At 40.2% G+C, this 15,933-nt stretch overlaps 1 protein-coding gene across 2 annotated transcripts; it reads left to right on the top strand.

Annotated features, from left to right (window-relative positions):
• Positions 1 to 3,987: 3,987 nt before the first annotated feature.
• LOC132822078 (hyaluronidase-like) lies at positions 3,988 to 15,407 on the top strand. 2 transcript variants are annotated; one of them, XM_060835099.1, is made up of 4 exons: positions 3,988 to 4,312; positions 4,843 to 5,819; positions 8,316 to 8,405; positions 13,613 to 15,407. In XM_060835099.1, exons 2-4 carry the CDS (start codon positions 4,893 to 4,895, stop codon positions 13,931 to 13,933), a joined length of 1,338 nt encoding a protein of 445 aa, XP_060691082.1. In that variant the 5' UTR covers positions 3,988 to 4,312; positions 4,843 to 4,892; the 3' UTR covers positions 13,934 to 15,407. The 2 variants fall into 2 exon arrangements, with proteins under 2 accessions (XP_060691082.1, XP_060691081.1); XM_060835098.1 differs by having other exon boundaries at positions 3,988 to 4,476.
• The last annotated feature ends 526 nt before the right edge of the window (positions 15,408 to 15,933 follow it).

Here is a 15,933-nt window from a genome sequence, read left to right as displayed (position 1 = left end):
TTCAATTAAAACTGCACCTTTAATCCGAATACCCACTTTTGATGAACTTTTTAGCAGGGTCATAATAGATTGTGTGGGACCCATACTTAAAACCAAGAATGGAAATCAGTATCTTTTAACAGTTAACACTGTTTTAACAAGATTTCCTAAAGCAGTGCTTCTGGGGAAAATTGTTGCAAAAATGGTAAGGCACTATGATCCTAGTTGATATTATTACCAAACAGCTCAGACCCCATAATGAAATTTGGCTTGATAAATCATATCTGGTTCCTTTTATTTAAAGTGCCAGTCTTTCAATGAAACATAAATACACAAGGGTGCAGGTTTTGCTTTAACAATAAAAAGTGATATTTTTGACACAAAAGAATGAAAAATAAGAAATATCAAGCTATCTATACATTATACATTTTGAAAGATTTTTAAAAAGGCAAAGCGTAATCCAATCTGTTCCCTAGCACCGTCACCTCACAGTTATTCAAAAATCCAAAGAAATCAATCTGTAAGTTTGAATTAATTACTTTTGTCTCAATTTTAATCCTATGGGCTTTGAGTGCTAACTCTCCAATCAAACACAAATCAGATCTTCAGTTTTCTCAGCTTTGAATAACCAGTTTCCTGCTAAACATTCCACAAACTGCACACATTCACTGAGGTAATGTGTTTCCTTAACTGCTGTGAACAATTTATTTTTATAGCAACAAACATATTTTCTCCCAACTTCAAGGTAAAAGTGAGGACTGCAGATGCTAGAGATCAGAGTCTAGATTACAGTGGTGCTGGAAAAACTCAGCAGGCCAGCCAGCATCCAAGGAGCAGGAAAATAGACATTTCGGGCAAAAGCCCCTTCTCCCTATTTCAGTCAGTTCTCCTTTGAACTGTATTCAAAAGATTTTGACCTTTTTTTAAAAAGAAAATGTTCATCCTATAGTTTACAATGCTAATTACATAACATTTTCTCCATCTCGTCTTGCGCTCCCATGGTATGAATTAACTTCCATTAACACTCCAGGAAGTATAAAATTGTTTTTATATCATGGTTCCAGAAAGACTCACTGAAATGATTGTTAAACCCCTCCCCCAAAAAAAGACCTAAAGCTATGTGGCACTAAGATAGAATCCAAACTCTTTTAAAAAATTGATATAAATAAATCATGCATCTGTCATCGTACCACCCCACTCCCCCAAAGAGGAATAAGAACTTATCTTTAAAAGCATTTTATTTCGAAATAAAATTCCATTCCAACCCAATACCTATGTGACATTAACAACAGTGAGACATAAAGCATAGTATTTTGACATAAAACATGCAAGGTATCACACAGCAACCATACTTTTCATAAGTCAATTTGAATCACTCCACTCAGTTTTCTTCATATATGTTCTTGATAAAGTGCCCACTACACCATTTTCTTTTCCAAACAGATGAATAATTATTAAATTATATGGCTGGAGGATTAAGCTCCATTGAAATAATCATAAACTCTTGTCCTGAATTTTGTCAAAAAAATTCAAAGGATTGGGGTCATATGAATAATCGTTTCTTTCACATTGTTGGTGGCATAAATATCAAAATGATGTAGAGCCAGTACAAGTCATAATGTTTCTTGTCCACTGCTAAATCTTCCCTTGACTTTCTTTGAAAAGTAACTGACTGGCCGTTTAATCCCCATCTCATCACTTTAAAGTAAAATGGATAAGCCCATGAGTGTCAACAGTTAGTGTGAATGGTTTCTCATAGTTCAGTGCTGCCAACACGGCTTTCAAGCTGCCAAAGACACTCTGACATTCTTGCATCCATTCAAACTTTTTGTCATGGAATCCCTATAGTGTGTAAACAGGCCATTTGGCTGAAAAGGTCCACACCGACCCTCCAAGGAGTAGCCCATCCAGATCACTACCCTACATTACCCCTCACTAACGCACCCAACCTACACATCCCTGAACACTATGGGCAATTTAGCTCGGCTAATCCACCTAACCTACACATCTTTGGACTGTGGAAGGAAACTGGAGCACCCAGAGAAAACCCATGCAGATACAGGAAGAATGTATCCAAACAGACTGAAGCTGGAATCAAACTCGCATCCCTGGCACTGTGAAGCAGCAGTGCTAACCACTGATCCATCATGCCACCCCTTTCTTTAATAAATTCATTGAAGGGGAACTTTAATCAGTGCTGAAGTTCAGCACAAGCTTCCAATAAAACCCACTCATGCCAAATTATCACAAAATTACACATTTTACCCTGAGCATGGGAAAATCCAAAATAGTCCTTACTTTCACTTCTCTGGATGTTACTTGTCTTTGTCCCAAAAATGGGAATCAAGAAAAACACTTTTGTTTCTGCAAATTCACATTTAGCCAAATTTATAGACAAATTGGCTCTTTGTATCTGATCAAAGATTTCAGCCAAGTGGTATAAGCATTCTTCCCAGCTTTGACTTAAAAAACAACCAAGTAATTGTTGTAAACAATGAAGCACATAATCCCTCAATTACGTTACTGGTTTATCATTGGAACATTGGCATTCATTCCAAGCAGCATGACTTTACATTGATAAAGTCCATTCAGGAGTTAAAAAAGTCAAAACCTCTTTGGCTGCGTCAGTCAATGAAACCTGCCAATATCCTTTTAGCGAGTGATTTATGGGACAAATCATGTATCTCCTACTCTTTTAATGCAGCCTTCTTAGAATATATGAGGCCACTTTTGAAACACATTGACTTTGCAATAGCCAATACATAATCTTTGTGATCATCCAATTTCAACACTATCACAGTTAATGAGCTCCAGCTACTATGACTTTACTGATATTATCCATCATGACTTAATCCCTTCCCTCAATTGAGCTAATTTCTCCAGATTGAGTCTGTAAATGTTTTGTCTTAGAGGTAATGCATCTCCTACATTAAAATCATGATCAGCCAAAACTAGTTTTGCTGACCTATTCCTACAAATTGCTTTATAATTCCGTGATAGCCTTTATAAGTCACTTTGATATTGTTCTGGAAGATAAAGCATGAAGCTATCTAACATTTTCATCACCTCCATGTTTTTCAGTTTGATATAGGAGGCTCAACATTTGAATGTTCAATTTCTAATTCATTCTCCAATTTTTCTGCTATTTTTACTTCACGCCCTACCTTTGTCACTAACGTAAATACACTCTTTCCCTCACTATCACCCCTTCCACATTATCTTTTCAACATGGTAACGTGACACAGCCATGGATGCTTTCTTCTGCCTGAAGTGCTCACAACATTGAACTTCATTTTTGATTTGATAAGGTCCAGTGAACCTTACCTTTAGTGGTTCTCCAAAGACAGTTAGCAGAATGAACTTCTCCAGCAACAGAATTTTGAACTTTGCTGAACACCTTTGTGTCTTATTCCTGACTATATGCACTCTGCCTGCCTTGCTGACTTGACTTTCCTTCTACATTGGTCTCCATATCACCCCATTTTTGTACCTCCATTCCATGTTCTATTCCCCTGCTAAATTAATTTAAGCCCCCACCAACAGCACTAACTATTTCACCCCCACTGTATTTTGCTTTAAATTTTCTAAGCAAATCAGATGGAGAGTAGAAAGTGCTATTTTGATAAAATAATTAACATTTTTCCTGTGCACTAAATAAAGTCTGGCGGCTGCTGAGTCATGGAGATCTACAGCACACAAACAGCCACTTGACTGTTCTAATCCCATTTTTCTGGATGTGGCCCATAGCCTTGCGTAATTTGGCATCGCAAAGTGCACATCTAAATACTTCTTAAGTGTTATACAGGTTTCTGCCTCTATGACCCTTACAGGCAGTGAGTTCCAGACTTAGTCTGAGTTAAAAAATAAAAGAACAATTTAAAACAGAAAAAAGGTACAGATTGCAAAAATTTGAAGCAGTCACTTATTGATGTTTGTTTCCTAAGCAGTTATTAACTTAATAAATCAACACTTCACTTCCCTTTTCTTTCTCACTGTGCACATGCCACCACCACTTCTCATGATGACGGGGGACACGGCAGTCCATCATTGGGTAGAGCGGGGTCATTGGCACTTGCGAAACGGACCGTGTGTCCCCAGGAAGGCACCGCTCCTTCCCCGGCTCCCTGAGAGCCATCTGCAAACCAGAGCAAGGACTGTGCAATTTTGAGGGTGAACACCATCCAGGCAGGAGTTCGGTTGGTGGCGAGTAACCGAGAGGAACTTTCAACAAAAAAAAGAAACCGAAACTCATTCATCTGTGAAGCAGCATCTCAGAACTTTCACAAGCGAGGGCTTTGCAAGAGACTGACGCCTAATTAATTTTTAAAGAAAGGTTTGATGCAATGTGTTATTTTCTGGTACTTTATAATCGCTGCAGAAGAAACGCTTGTGGGGAGGGGCGATTTTGTTTTAAACAGTAGGTTGTGGATCTAACATCCGAATTAGCCAATCTTGGAACTGAATGATAACTGTCGCTGGAAACACAGTTGTTTGCAGGTAAGACAGTAGGAGCAGGATGGAGTCCTTTCCAAGCGCCGACTCGGTACGGAGTGACCAAGTGACAGAAACTTAAAAGCTTCACTTTGTTTCCCTCCCCACAGGCGCTGCCAGACCCGCTGAGTCTCCCCACCATTTTCTGTTTCTATATCCATGGCTGGATGTAACTAATGAGGCAGAACTGTGTTAGAAACAAATGATGTTATGTTTCTAGCGAACATGTGCTGTTAAAACCCATTAGTCTTTGTTTACTTAATGTTTGCAGTTACATCCGCACAATTGATACACTGTGCAAATAGTCTCTATGACATTGTGACAAATGTGCTGCCTTTTCCATAATTCTTCAGTTTCCTTCTGTTTGAGCAGAGATCTAACTACAAACAGAAGCTGTGAAGATTGATTAATTGAAGAATCCGATGTTAATAAGTGTATCAGCCATGATCCTGATTAAAGCAGTAATCGTTCTATTACATGCCTGCACTTTGACCCTGGGACAACCACTGAAGCAAGCAAGATCTCCGATTACAACCAACAAGCCATTTATAACTGTGTGGAATGCTCCAACTGAGGCCTGCCAATCCTTGTTTGGTATTGATCTCAATCTGGGAATATTTGACATAATTGCAAATCAAAATGACTCCTTAATCGGACAAAATGTTGCCATCTTTTATGACAATAAGCTGGGCTTTTACCCCTATTACACAGCAAGTGGTGTTTCTGTAAATGGGGGCGTCCCGCAGAATGCCAGTTTGAAAGACCATCTTGCAAAGGCCCAAGTTGATGTGGAAAAGCTAATACCTTTGAAAAACTTTAGCGGATTGTCTGTCATTGACTGGGAGGCTTGGAGGCCTTCCTGGATAAGGGACTGGGCTCAGAAAGACATTTATCGTAAAAAATCTGAAGAGCTGGTGCGAACAAAACATCCTGATTGGCCTGAGAGTCAGGTGCTTAAGCAAGCACAAACTGAGTATGAACAAGCTGCCCGTGATTTTATGGCATTGACATTGAATATGGCAAAAGGCCTTAGGCCTGGGGGCTTGTGGGGCTACTATGGCTTTCCCTGTTGCTATAACAGTGTCATTTCCAAAAATTACACTGGAGAATGTCCAGATATCGAGCTGGAGAGGAATGACCACCTGATGTGGCTCTGGAGGGAAAGCATGGCCTTGTATCCAAGCATCTACCTGGATCGTAAACTTCAGTCAACAGAGAATGCACTCAAGTTTGTTCATTATCGAATCAAAGAGGGACTCCGACTTGCTCAGCTGGGAGCAAATCACAGCTTGCCTATCTTTCCCTATGCTCGGATTGTGTACGCCAACACTACAGACTTCCTGACTGAGGTAATCTGCATGGTTTTCAGCTTTCTAATAGGAAGGCTCTTGTATCAGACATGATTCAGTGCTGCCAAGTTTCAAGTGCACTTGCCCATCAGAGAGTTAATCAGTGATGTTGATGCCTATTGTGCAATCCACGTGCTGGAAGCACTAAATCACCTCAATAATCCCACATATACCTGTGTCTGAAAATAGTATAGTTGCCCAAAACAGTCTATGCATGGAACTTTTCAACTACAAAGATGAGAAGCTGTGGGTGGAGTGGCAAGGGGTAGCCTTTCTGCTTTGGGCACAATTGACATTTCTCGGAAAGAATTGAATCTAAATAGCATGCGTTTTTGAAATGTGACATATTATTCTCGACTTCCCTGAAAACTCATCTATCAAACGCACAATTTGCCATGAATGGGCATAATTGGGCAGTGTTTTAAAATGTAATCTTATACATGAAATAAAACTATGTCTTAAAAATATTGCTAGATCTGTTTAAGAGTGGAAACTTGATAACATTTAATTCGTACGTCATTTATATAAATTATTTGGATGTGAACACAGGAGGTATAGTTCATAACTTCGCAGATGACACCAAATTGGAGGTGTAATGAGCAATGAAGAAGGTTACCTCAGAGTACAATGGTACCTTTTGTTGAGATGGGCCAGTGGGTTGAGGAGTGGCTGATGGAGTTTAATTTCAATAAATGTGATGTGCTGCATTTGGAAAGGCAAATCCAGGTAGGACCTATACATTTAATGGTAAAGTTCTGCGGGATGATGCTGAACGAAGAGACCTTGGAGTGCAGGTTCACAGTTCCTTGAAAGTGGAGTCACAGGTAGATAGGATAGTGAACAAAACATTTAGTTTGCTTTCCTTTATTGGTCAGAGCATTGAGTATCAGAGCTGGGAGGTCATGTTACAGCTGTACATAACGTTGGTTAGGTCACTTTTGGAATATTGTGTGCAATTTTAGTTTTCCTGCTATAGGAAGGATGTTGTGAAACTTGAAAGGGTTCAGAAACGATTTCCAAGGATGTTGCCAGAGTTTGAGCTATGGGGAGAGGTTGAATAGGCTGGGGCTATTTTCTGTGGAGCGTTGAAGGCTGAAAGGTGACCTTACAAAGTTTTATAAAATCCTGAGGGGCATGGATAGGGTAAATAGACAAGATCTTTTCTCTGGTTGGGGGAGTCCAGAACTAGAGGACATAGGTTTAAGGTGAGAGGGGAAAGATTTAGAAGAGATCTAAGGAGCAGAGGGTGGTGTGTGTATGGAATGAGCTGCCATAGGAAGTGAGGAAGGCTGGTACAAATACCCATCCAGATGCCTTTTAAATGTTGTATATGAATAGGAAGGGTTTAGGGGATATCGGCCGGGTGCTGACAAATGGGACAAGATTAATTTAGGATGTCTGGTCGGCATGGACGAGTTGGACCAAAGAGTCTGTTTCCATGCTGTACATCTCTATGACTCTCATACAATTGGAAGAGGTATCCAGCATCTTCATTTTGTTACTTTCCTGCTTGTGAGAAGCCTGACATTAAGTTACTGAAAATACTTTGTAAGAAATTTGCAAAACTGTTGTCCAGTTAAATTGGGGTATAGTAGTCTTTCATAGCTTTCTTTAAAAAATAATTAATTCAATGTCTTTTAAAAACCTATCAATTACTGTCCTTGTGTCCAAAGCAGGAAATCTTAAATTTCAAAGTGCTGTCAAAGGTCTGAAAGGAAATACAATTAGTGGAAACTACAACTGATGATTAATTCAATCTTTTGGGCATGGCCAGTTTTTTGTATGGGACCTGCTTCTCATTAAATGTTTTTAAAACTGATTCAAAGATCATGGAAAGATTTGTGCTCCAGTTGATTTGCAGTTTAAAATTCTGGAATCTATTTTGCTGGTTTTGATGATATCTGGATGTTTGCCCCAAAAATAAACTGCCACACTTGATCAGAAAATCCAGTCCTGTGTGTTTCTGAAAATATACTTAAAGAATCTCCCAAAGGAGATGTATAATTGAGCTAAACAGACCTCAAACTTCCTAGGTTCTCGGCAGAGAATGATTGATTGATTTTGATTGACGTAAGGGCAACTGTGTTAGCACAGAATAAGGGTTACTCTTCTTAATTGCCCACCATTGATTTTTTGGGTGTACATGGACCGCAACTCTCACGCCACTTGGCTGTGATGCCCTCCAAAGTGAATAACCTACCAATAATCACTGTCTAAATTCTGTGTGAAAATGTGTTCTAATAGTTAACTGTGCTAATGGTTGAAAGACTGGAAGTGTGGTGAAAGAAAAAGCTGAGAGCACAAGGCTGAGGTAAGTGAATACATAGCCATTCAGCTTCAGCATGGAAATCTAAATAAGGCACCGCAGGAGAAAACATATTCCAGGCAAACCATTCGGTGAAGAGACCCCAGGAAGATCTAGTTCAATAAACTGTGATGAAGGCATGACCAGAATCTTAAACGTGCCACCATTTTGTCTGTTCTACAATTTTTCAGATTGACTTGGTCCACACAATTGGAGAGAGTGCAGCAATGGGAGCTGCAGGGATCGTGCTTTGGGGGAACTCCGATTATGCCAAATCTCAGGTAAAACAATTTCATTAGAATTATAATGAACAATTAGAGCATTTACACTTTGAGCAATGTTTGGTATCTTGTGAAGCCTATTTTCCGAGGTTTCAAACTTCATTGATCTGAGAACAGTTGGACTGCAACATGGAAATAGCCCCAGCCTATTCAACCTCTCCCCATAGCTCAAACCCTCCAACCCTGGCAGCATCCTTGGAAATCGGTTCTGAACCCTTTCAAGTTTCACAACATCTTTCCTATAGCAGGAAAACTAAAATTGCTTTTCATCCTTTTGTTACTGTAAACACGGTGTCAGTTGTAATCACTGCAGAACCTTCTCCCCCCCCCCCCCCCCCACTTTACCAATTGCCACAAAGCTGAGGGAACAATCTTGGTTCAATAAAGAGTGCAGGTGGGCATGCCAGGAGCAGCACCAGGCACGTCTAAAAAAGAGGCATTATCTGGTATTATGACAACACAAGCAGCAAGCGATAAACCAAGTTAAGTGACCCCACAACTAACGGATCAGGTCTAGGCTGGACAGTCCTGCCACAACCAATTAAAAAAATTGGAAAGAGGAGTCTCCAGAAATATTCCCATCTTCAATGATCGGCACATTAGGGCAACAAGTTCTGTGTTTATTTATTGTCACATGTGCTGAAGTACAGTGAAAAGCTTTGGGTTTTTGTTTATGCTAGGCCAAATCATTTCCAGCCAGGTGGCCTGAATGAATGATCCATTTCGGCCTCCTTCTGAGGCTTCCGGCATCTTCACAAGAGTCTTCAATAGACTTATTCACTCCATGGGATATTGAGAAATGGCTGAAGACACTGAATGCTGCACTGGTTATAAGCCCAGATAATATTCTAAAAGGAGTACTACAGACTTGTGCTCCAGAACTAGCCACACCCCCATTCAAACTTTCAGAAGAGCTAAAACACTTGGCAACTACCCCACAATTGAGAAGGTTGTCCAGGTACGATGGAACAGGTGGAAGCTATCAACAGGTGCTGTTAACTGGCAACTGCTCAGCAACAACCTGCTCACTGATGCCTGGTTTAGGTTCCACCAATCAGCACCTGACCTATTACTGACTAAACCTGGATTGAAAAGCTAAACTCGTTGAGCTGAGAGTGACCACTGTTGACAAGACGGCATTTGACAGAGTATAGCATCAAGGCAAAACTGGAGTCAATTGAGATCAGAGGGAAAGCCAAGTCAGAGTCATATGGAGCACAGAGGAAGATGGTTATGATTCTTGAAGGTCAGTCATGTCAGGTCCAGGGTATCATTGCAGGAGTCCTTCAATGTAGTGCCCTGGATCCCACCATCTTCAACTGCTTCAATAAAAATAAAATATTGCAGATGTTAGAGATTTAAAATAGAAAACAGCAAGTGCTGGAGAAACTCAGCAGATCTGGCAGCATCTGTAGAAACAGGAAAATGTTAACATATAACTTTGGAAGGAAACCGGACTATCCAGTAGAAACCCATGCAGACTCTGGAAGAACATGCAAACTCTGCAGAGACAGTCACCCAAGGTTTGAATCAAACTGGGTTCCTGGTACTGTGAGGTGTTAAACACTGAGCCACTGTACCACCCCATCTGTGCAAACAAGGCACTGGGTGATTTGAGGGGGTGAGAGGCGTAATCAAAATGGTTCATATTCTGAAGTTTTTGAATTCAAAATGTTGAGTCCATAAGAATGTGAAGTCCTAGGGAAAGATGTGGTGCTGCTCCTGTACATCTTACATTGGCTTCACTGGAATCCTGTAGCACACATAGGACAAAAATGTAGGCATAAAAACAAGATGATGTATTAAAATATCAGAAAGTTGCGGTTAACTACTTTGTCAATGACCTTACCACCATAAGATGGGAAGTGCAGATATTCACAAATGATTGGACAATGTTTAGCATCATTTACCACTGTTCAGATCTAAATAAATAAAGACCTGTACAACATCCAGGCTTGGGCTGATCATCTGTTCCTCATGAAGGTGAATATTATATTCATCCTCACCAGGAGAAAATTATCTCCCCTTGATCTTCAGAGTTATTACCATCGTTGAATCCCTCCTATTCAACATCCTCGGGAAACCATTGACCAAAAACTGAATTGGACGAGACATATAGTTACAATGGCAGCAAGAGCAGGTCAGAGGTTGGGTATTCTGAGGCAAATAACTTACTTCATGACTGCCCAAAGCCTGCCCACCATCTATATAAACCAGGAGTATGTCTGGGTTCTTTCACTTACCTGGATCACTTCAGCTCCAGCAACATTCAAAGGCTTGTCACCATCCAAAGCAAAGAAGCCCACTTGATCCACACCCCATTCAACATCTTAAATGTTCCCTCTGTTCACCACTATCAAACAGTCGTAGCATTGTGTACCACCTACAAGATACGTTAGAGCAACTCACTCCGGCTCCATTAACAGCATCTTCTACATTTGCAGCATCAGCCAAATTTGCAGCCACTACCATCTAAACGCACAAAGACAACAGATGCATGGAAATGCCACGACCTGCAAGTTGTCCTCCAAGCCACATGCCATGTCAACTTGGGACTACATTGCTGCTCCTTCACTGTAGTTTGGGCCAAAGTCCAAGAAATTCCTTCATAACAGCATTGTGGGTGTGTGTACCCACAATGTTGGAGCATTTAAAAAGGACCTCCAGAAAGACTCACCACCACCTTTTAAAGGGATGAAAAATAAATGCTGGCCTAGCCAATGAACCTCACACCCAATCAGATAATACATAAGAATATATCTCTGTCTTTAATGAGCTTCCAAAATGAGTACTCAGTCAGAGAATCACAGAGACGTACAGCACAGAAACAGACCCTTGGTCCAACTGGCCCATGCTGACAAGATATCCTAAATTAACCGAGTCCCATTTTCCAACATTTGGTCCAAACCCCTCTAAACCCTTCCTATTCATTTTTCCTTTTATTCATTCAAGGAATGAATAAAATGCTGCGCCAGCATTTATCACCCATCCCTGATTGCCCTGAAGGCAGTTGAGAGTCAACCATATTGCTATGTGTCTGGAGTCACATGTAGTCCAGACCGGGTATGGATGGCCATTGGTGCACCAGATCGGTTTTTCCAACAATCAACAATGGATTCATGGTCATCATTAGACTCTTAATTCCAGATATTTACTGAATTCAAATTCTACCATCTGTGGCAGGATTCATACCTGGGTCTCTGAAGTAACAGTCCAACGATTAATACCACTAGGCCATTGCCTCCCACAGATGCCTGTACCCATCCAGATGCCTTTTAAATGTTGTAATTGTACCAGCCTCCATCATGTCCTCTGGCAGTTCACTCCATACACTCCCTACCCTCTCAATTATGTAATATGATTCCATACAACTATTTACATAAGTTCATAATTCACTATAAGAATCCAGGCATCAAGCTTCACAATTTGAGCCTGACTGGTTTACTTGAATAACACATACCGGTTTGATCTCTACATTCCAATAATACAAGCACTAACCCACAATATTCCAAAAAGCAAATAGTATGGATCAAAATATTTATATTAATGTCCGCTAATCTCTCCCAATGATTTTGTCATGGTTATATGGTCCAGTTAAGCTCATTATTCATTTTTCTGCCATTAATGGTGACCAAGCAACAAGGACCAAATCTACATGACATTGATGACTGAGTTTTCCATTCCTTTAAATACTCCTTGTTTCCAAAGTGTCCTAGTTCAACAGAATTGAATCCCGAACTAAAAGCTGTTTTCACTGATTGCATGCTGATCCCAAAACAAAGTGATCTCAGGAAATTATGCAATCATATTTCACAATAACAATCACAACCGACAAACGTTATCTCTGTTCTCTCCTACCCATGATTTCTGCTAATTGACAGCTAACCGTCAGCCAGCCTCAACTTTGTAAATGTACCCATCAACAGAAAAGTAAGGAGCTAAAGCTCATAGAAATACACACTAGATATGTTGAAAAATAATAGATCTTCACTTGGGTTTTAAATGCCTGAAGTTTAAAGGCGTTCAGTAGCCTGATTTAGCACTGGGAAAGTGTGTACAATGGCAGACAATGCAATCCATAAGTCCTGATTTCAAAACAGGATATAGGTCCATGAAAATCATGACTATTTAGATATTCTTCCATCTACTTTCTACCTCCACACTGTTAATATGGGGTGCAATTGCCTAGTGGTATTATCACTAAGCTATTAATCAGGAAACTCAGCTAATGTTCCGGGGACCCGGGTTCAAATCCTGCCACGGCAGATGGAGGAATTTGAAATGTACAGATCTGGAATTAAGGGACCAATGATGACCTTGAAAACCATTGTTGATTTTTGGAGAAACCTATCTGAATTGAATTGAATTTATTGTCACGTGTACCGGGACACAGCGAAAAGCATTGTCTTGCGAGCAATACAGGCAGATCACATAGTTAAGTTGCATAGATAAATAAATAATACGTAAACAGTGGCAAAAACAAAAGAAAACACAGGTACAGGTGAACGTTAAGAGTTTGTGCATCCATTCAATATTCTAATAACTGTAGGGTAGAAACTGTTTCGAAACCAGCTGGTGCATGTGTTCAGGCTTCTGTACCTTCTCCCCAATGGTAGAGGTTGTAGGAAAACATTGCCAGGGTAGGATGGATCTTTGAGAATGCTGGCAGCCTTTCCTTGGCAGCGAGCCTCTATCTGGTTCACTAATGTTCTTTAGGGAAGGAAATCTGTCATCCTTACCTGGTTTGGCCTACGTGTGACTCCAGGCACATATCAATGTGATTGATTCTTAACTGCCCTCCAAGCAATTAAGGATGGGCAATAAATGTTGGTCAGGCCTAATTCGCCCATATCCCCTGAGCAAATGAGAAAAAAACAAAATGGCAGAGATTACACAATACCATTCCGATTTACCAATGAAGTTAGCACCTGCATCTGTGGAAATGCCATTGCCTAGTATAAATGCTACTTCCTACAACCCTTAACATTTAACTGCAGTTACAAAAGAAGCACAAAATCCGATTTTAATAGTTGGTTGGTGCAGTCTCATGCTCTGGAATAAAATGATTCAGAACTGAGTTAACTTAGCAGCTGCCTAAACAATAATTTCTCAGTCTCTGTTTAATCCATTTGACTATTGGAAGACAAAGGAAATGCATTTTAAGAAGCAAGATATATCATTAATGAAATGTTTTCTTTCTTGTTTAGGAGTCCTGCCTTGCTCTGAAAGCATATATCAATGAAACATTGGGTAACTATATTGTTAATGTAACAAATGCTGCAATTATCTGCAGCCGATTGTTGTGCACAGACCATGGCAGATGTGTGCGAATGAACAAAGATACCCACTCTTATCTGCACTTAAACACCGACATCTTTAGAATAGGAGTGAATCCTTCAGGTGAAGGCCTAGCATTCTTCCTGCAAGGACAGACAGCTGAGAAGGACATGAAAAAAATGGCTGCCACATTTCATTGCCACTGCTACAATGGATGGACAGGGGAACACTGTGAGATCACAAATGGATAGACCAGTGATGCTTAAAGTGAACAAATGCCAACCTGCAGTTATAGCTTACTTTCATTTTGTTTGGTGGGTTTACCGTCGACGAGGTAAATATTGAAAATCCTATAAATACTCAGCAAGTCTGGCAAAAGAAATCCAAAGAACTGCGGACACTGAAAATCAGAAACAAAATCAGAAATTGCTGGAAACACTCAGCAGGACTAGCAGCATTTATGGAGAGAAAAAAGGGCTCATATTCCAGTGACCTTTCTTCAAAACGATCTGGCAGTGCAGGTGAGAAAAAAACAGCGTTCTGTCGTAGAGTCCTGCAGCATGGAGACAGGCCCTTTGGCCCAAACTGATCCATGCCAACCAAACCGTCCATCCACGCTAACCCCATTTCCTTACACTTGGCCCATATCCTTCTAAAGCTTTCCTCTTTATGTATTTGTCCAAATGCCTTTTAAATGTTATTAATGTACCCGCCTCAACCGCTTCTGCTGGCAGCTCATTCCATAGGCGTACTACCTTCTGTGTGAAAATGTTGCCCGTCAGGTTCCCTTTTATTCTTTCCCCTCTAACCTTAAACTGATGCCCTGAAGTTCTCAATTCCCCAACCCTGGGAAAAAGACTGAGTGCATTCACCCTATCCATGCCTCTTATGATTTTATACACTGCTATAAGATCCCCCCTCAGTCTCCTCATCTCTAAAGAAAAAAGTCCTAGTTTATCCAACCTCTCCCTATAACACAGATCCTTGAGTCCTGGCAACGTTCTTGTAAATTTCTTCTGCACTCCTTACAGTTTAATAACATCCTTCCTATAGCAAGGTGACCAAAACTGAACACAATACTCCAAGTGCAGCCTCACCAACATCCTGTACAACTGCAACATAACTTCCCAATTTCTAAACTCAGTGCCCTGACTGATGAAGGCCACTGTGCCAAAAGCCTTCTTCACTGCCCTGTCTACCTGTGAATAACCTTCCATATTGTTTATGATACCACCTACTTTAGTGTCATCTGCAGACTTTCTAATCATGCCTTGTATGTTCTCATCCAAATTATTGATATAGGTAACAAACAGCAATATGCCTAGCACGACCTCTGAGGTATGATGTTTCTGATGTATTAGCCTTGATTTTCTTTCTATTGATGCTGCCTGATCTGAAACGTATAACCAACATTTTAAGTTTCAACTTCCAATTTCCTGGACTTGCAGTGTTTGTGTTTGTGTCATACACACATAGGAACAAACAATTTAGGAGCAGATTTTGGCCATTCAGCCCCTCAAGTCTGCTCCGCCATTCAGTAAGATCACAGATGATGTGATTATTCCACATTCCCATAAACCCCAAAGAGTAGGTTCATTTAGGATTTGCATCTGGAACACCGTGCACCCAAAGTGAGAACTTACCCCGAGACCATTAAATTTGCTTTCTTCTGGTGTCATCAGCATGTACAGAATAAATATTCAATAAAACACTTTTTCCCACTAATGGATTCTTTTTGTATTAAGCTGTTACTATTGCGTTCTAGTCTGGTAAATTAAATGGAATATATTTTTGTTGTTTTGATTCGAAGCACATAGGTTTCATTTCCTCCAAGGATGATCCATTCAGTGATGGAGCTGTACTGTGGTTACTTGATATCATCCAACCATCTGCCTAAATGTGTTATTGTGTTCCAATGAAACTTAGATTTTTTTTTTCAATCACTGTTAAAAATGAGGTTAACCCATTTTAAATGAATGGCTCAACATTAAAATAGCATCAATTCCCTCTCCCTCAAATTTGATGTTTTGCATTGTCCTTAATAGGCTTCAAAACTAAGTTATTCAATTGAAAGCACATGTGATTTATTGATGGTTGATAGATGAAAAATAAGCAGGGGTGATTTGGTGATGGGATTAAAAATTGTACAGTTGTGTGAAAGAGCACTGCTGGATATAGAAAAATGTAAGTTAACATTAATAGGCTCCTGTGGCACAGTGGTAATGTCCCTACCTCTAAATCAGGAGGCTTG

The sequence above is a fragment of the Hemiscyllium ocellatum genome, chromosome 14, assembly GCF_020745735.1.
Source record: "Hemiscyllium ocellatum isolate sHemOce1 chromosome 14, sHemOce1.pat.X.cur, whole genome shotgun sequence".
Classification (NCBI taxonomy): Eukaryota; Metazoa; Chordata; class Chondrichthyes; order Orectolobiformes; family Hemiscylliidae; genus Hemiscyllium; species Hemiscyllium ocellatum.
The sequence above is the reverse complement of the archived record's forward strand: the minus strand, read 5'-3'. Positions and strand labels throughout refer to the sequence as shown.

Excerpts from the sequence above, each read along its gene's own strand:
- LOC132822078 (XM_060835099.1), top strand. The coding sequence starts at position 4,893 with ATGTTAATAAGTGTATCAGCCATGATCCTGATTAAAGCAGTAATCGTT. Across the intron at positions 5,820-8,315 it reads CTACAGACTTCCTGACTGAG|ATTGACTTGGTCCACACAAT; the intron begins GTAATCTGCATG and ends ACAATTTTTCAG. Across the intron at positions 8,406-13,612 it reads CCGATTATGCCAAATCTCAG|GAGTCCTGCCTTGCTCTGAA; the intron begins GTAAAACAATTT and ends TTTCTTGTTTAG.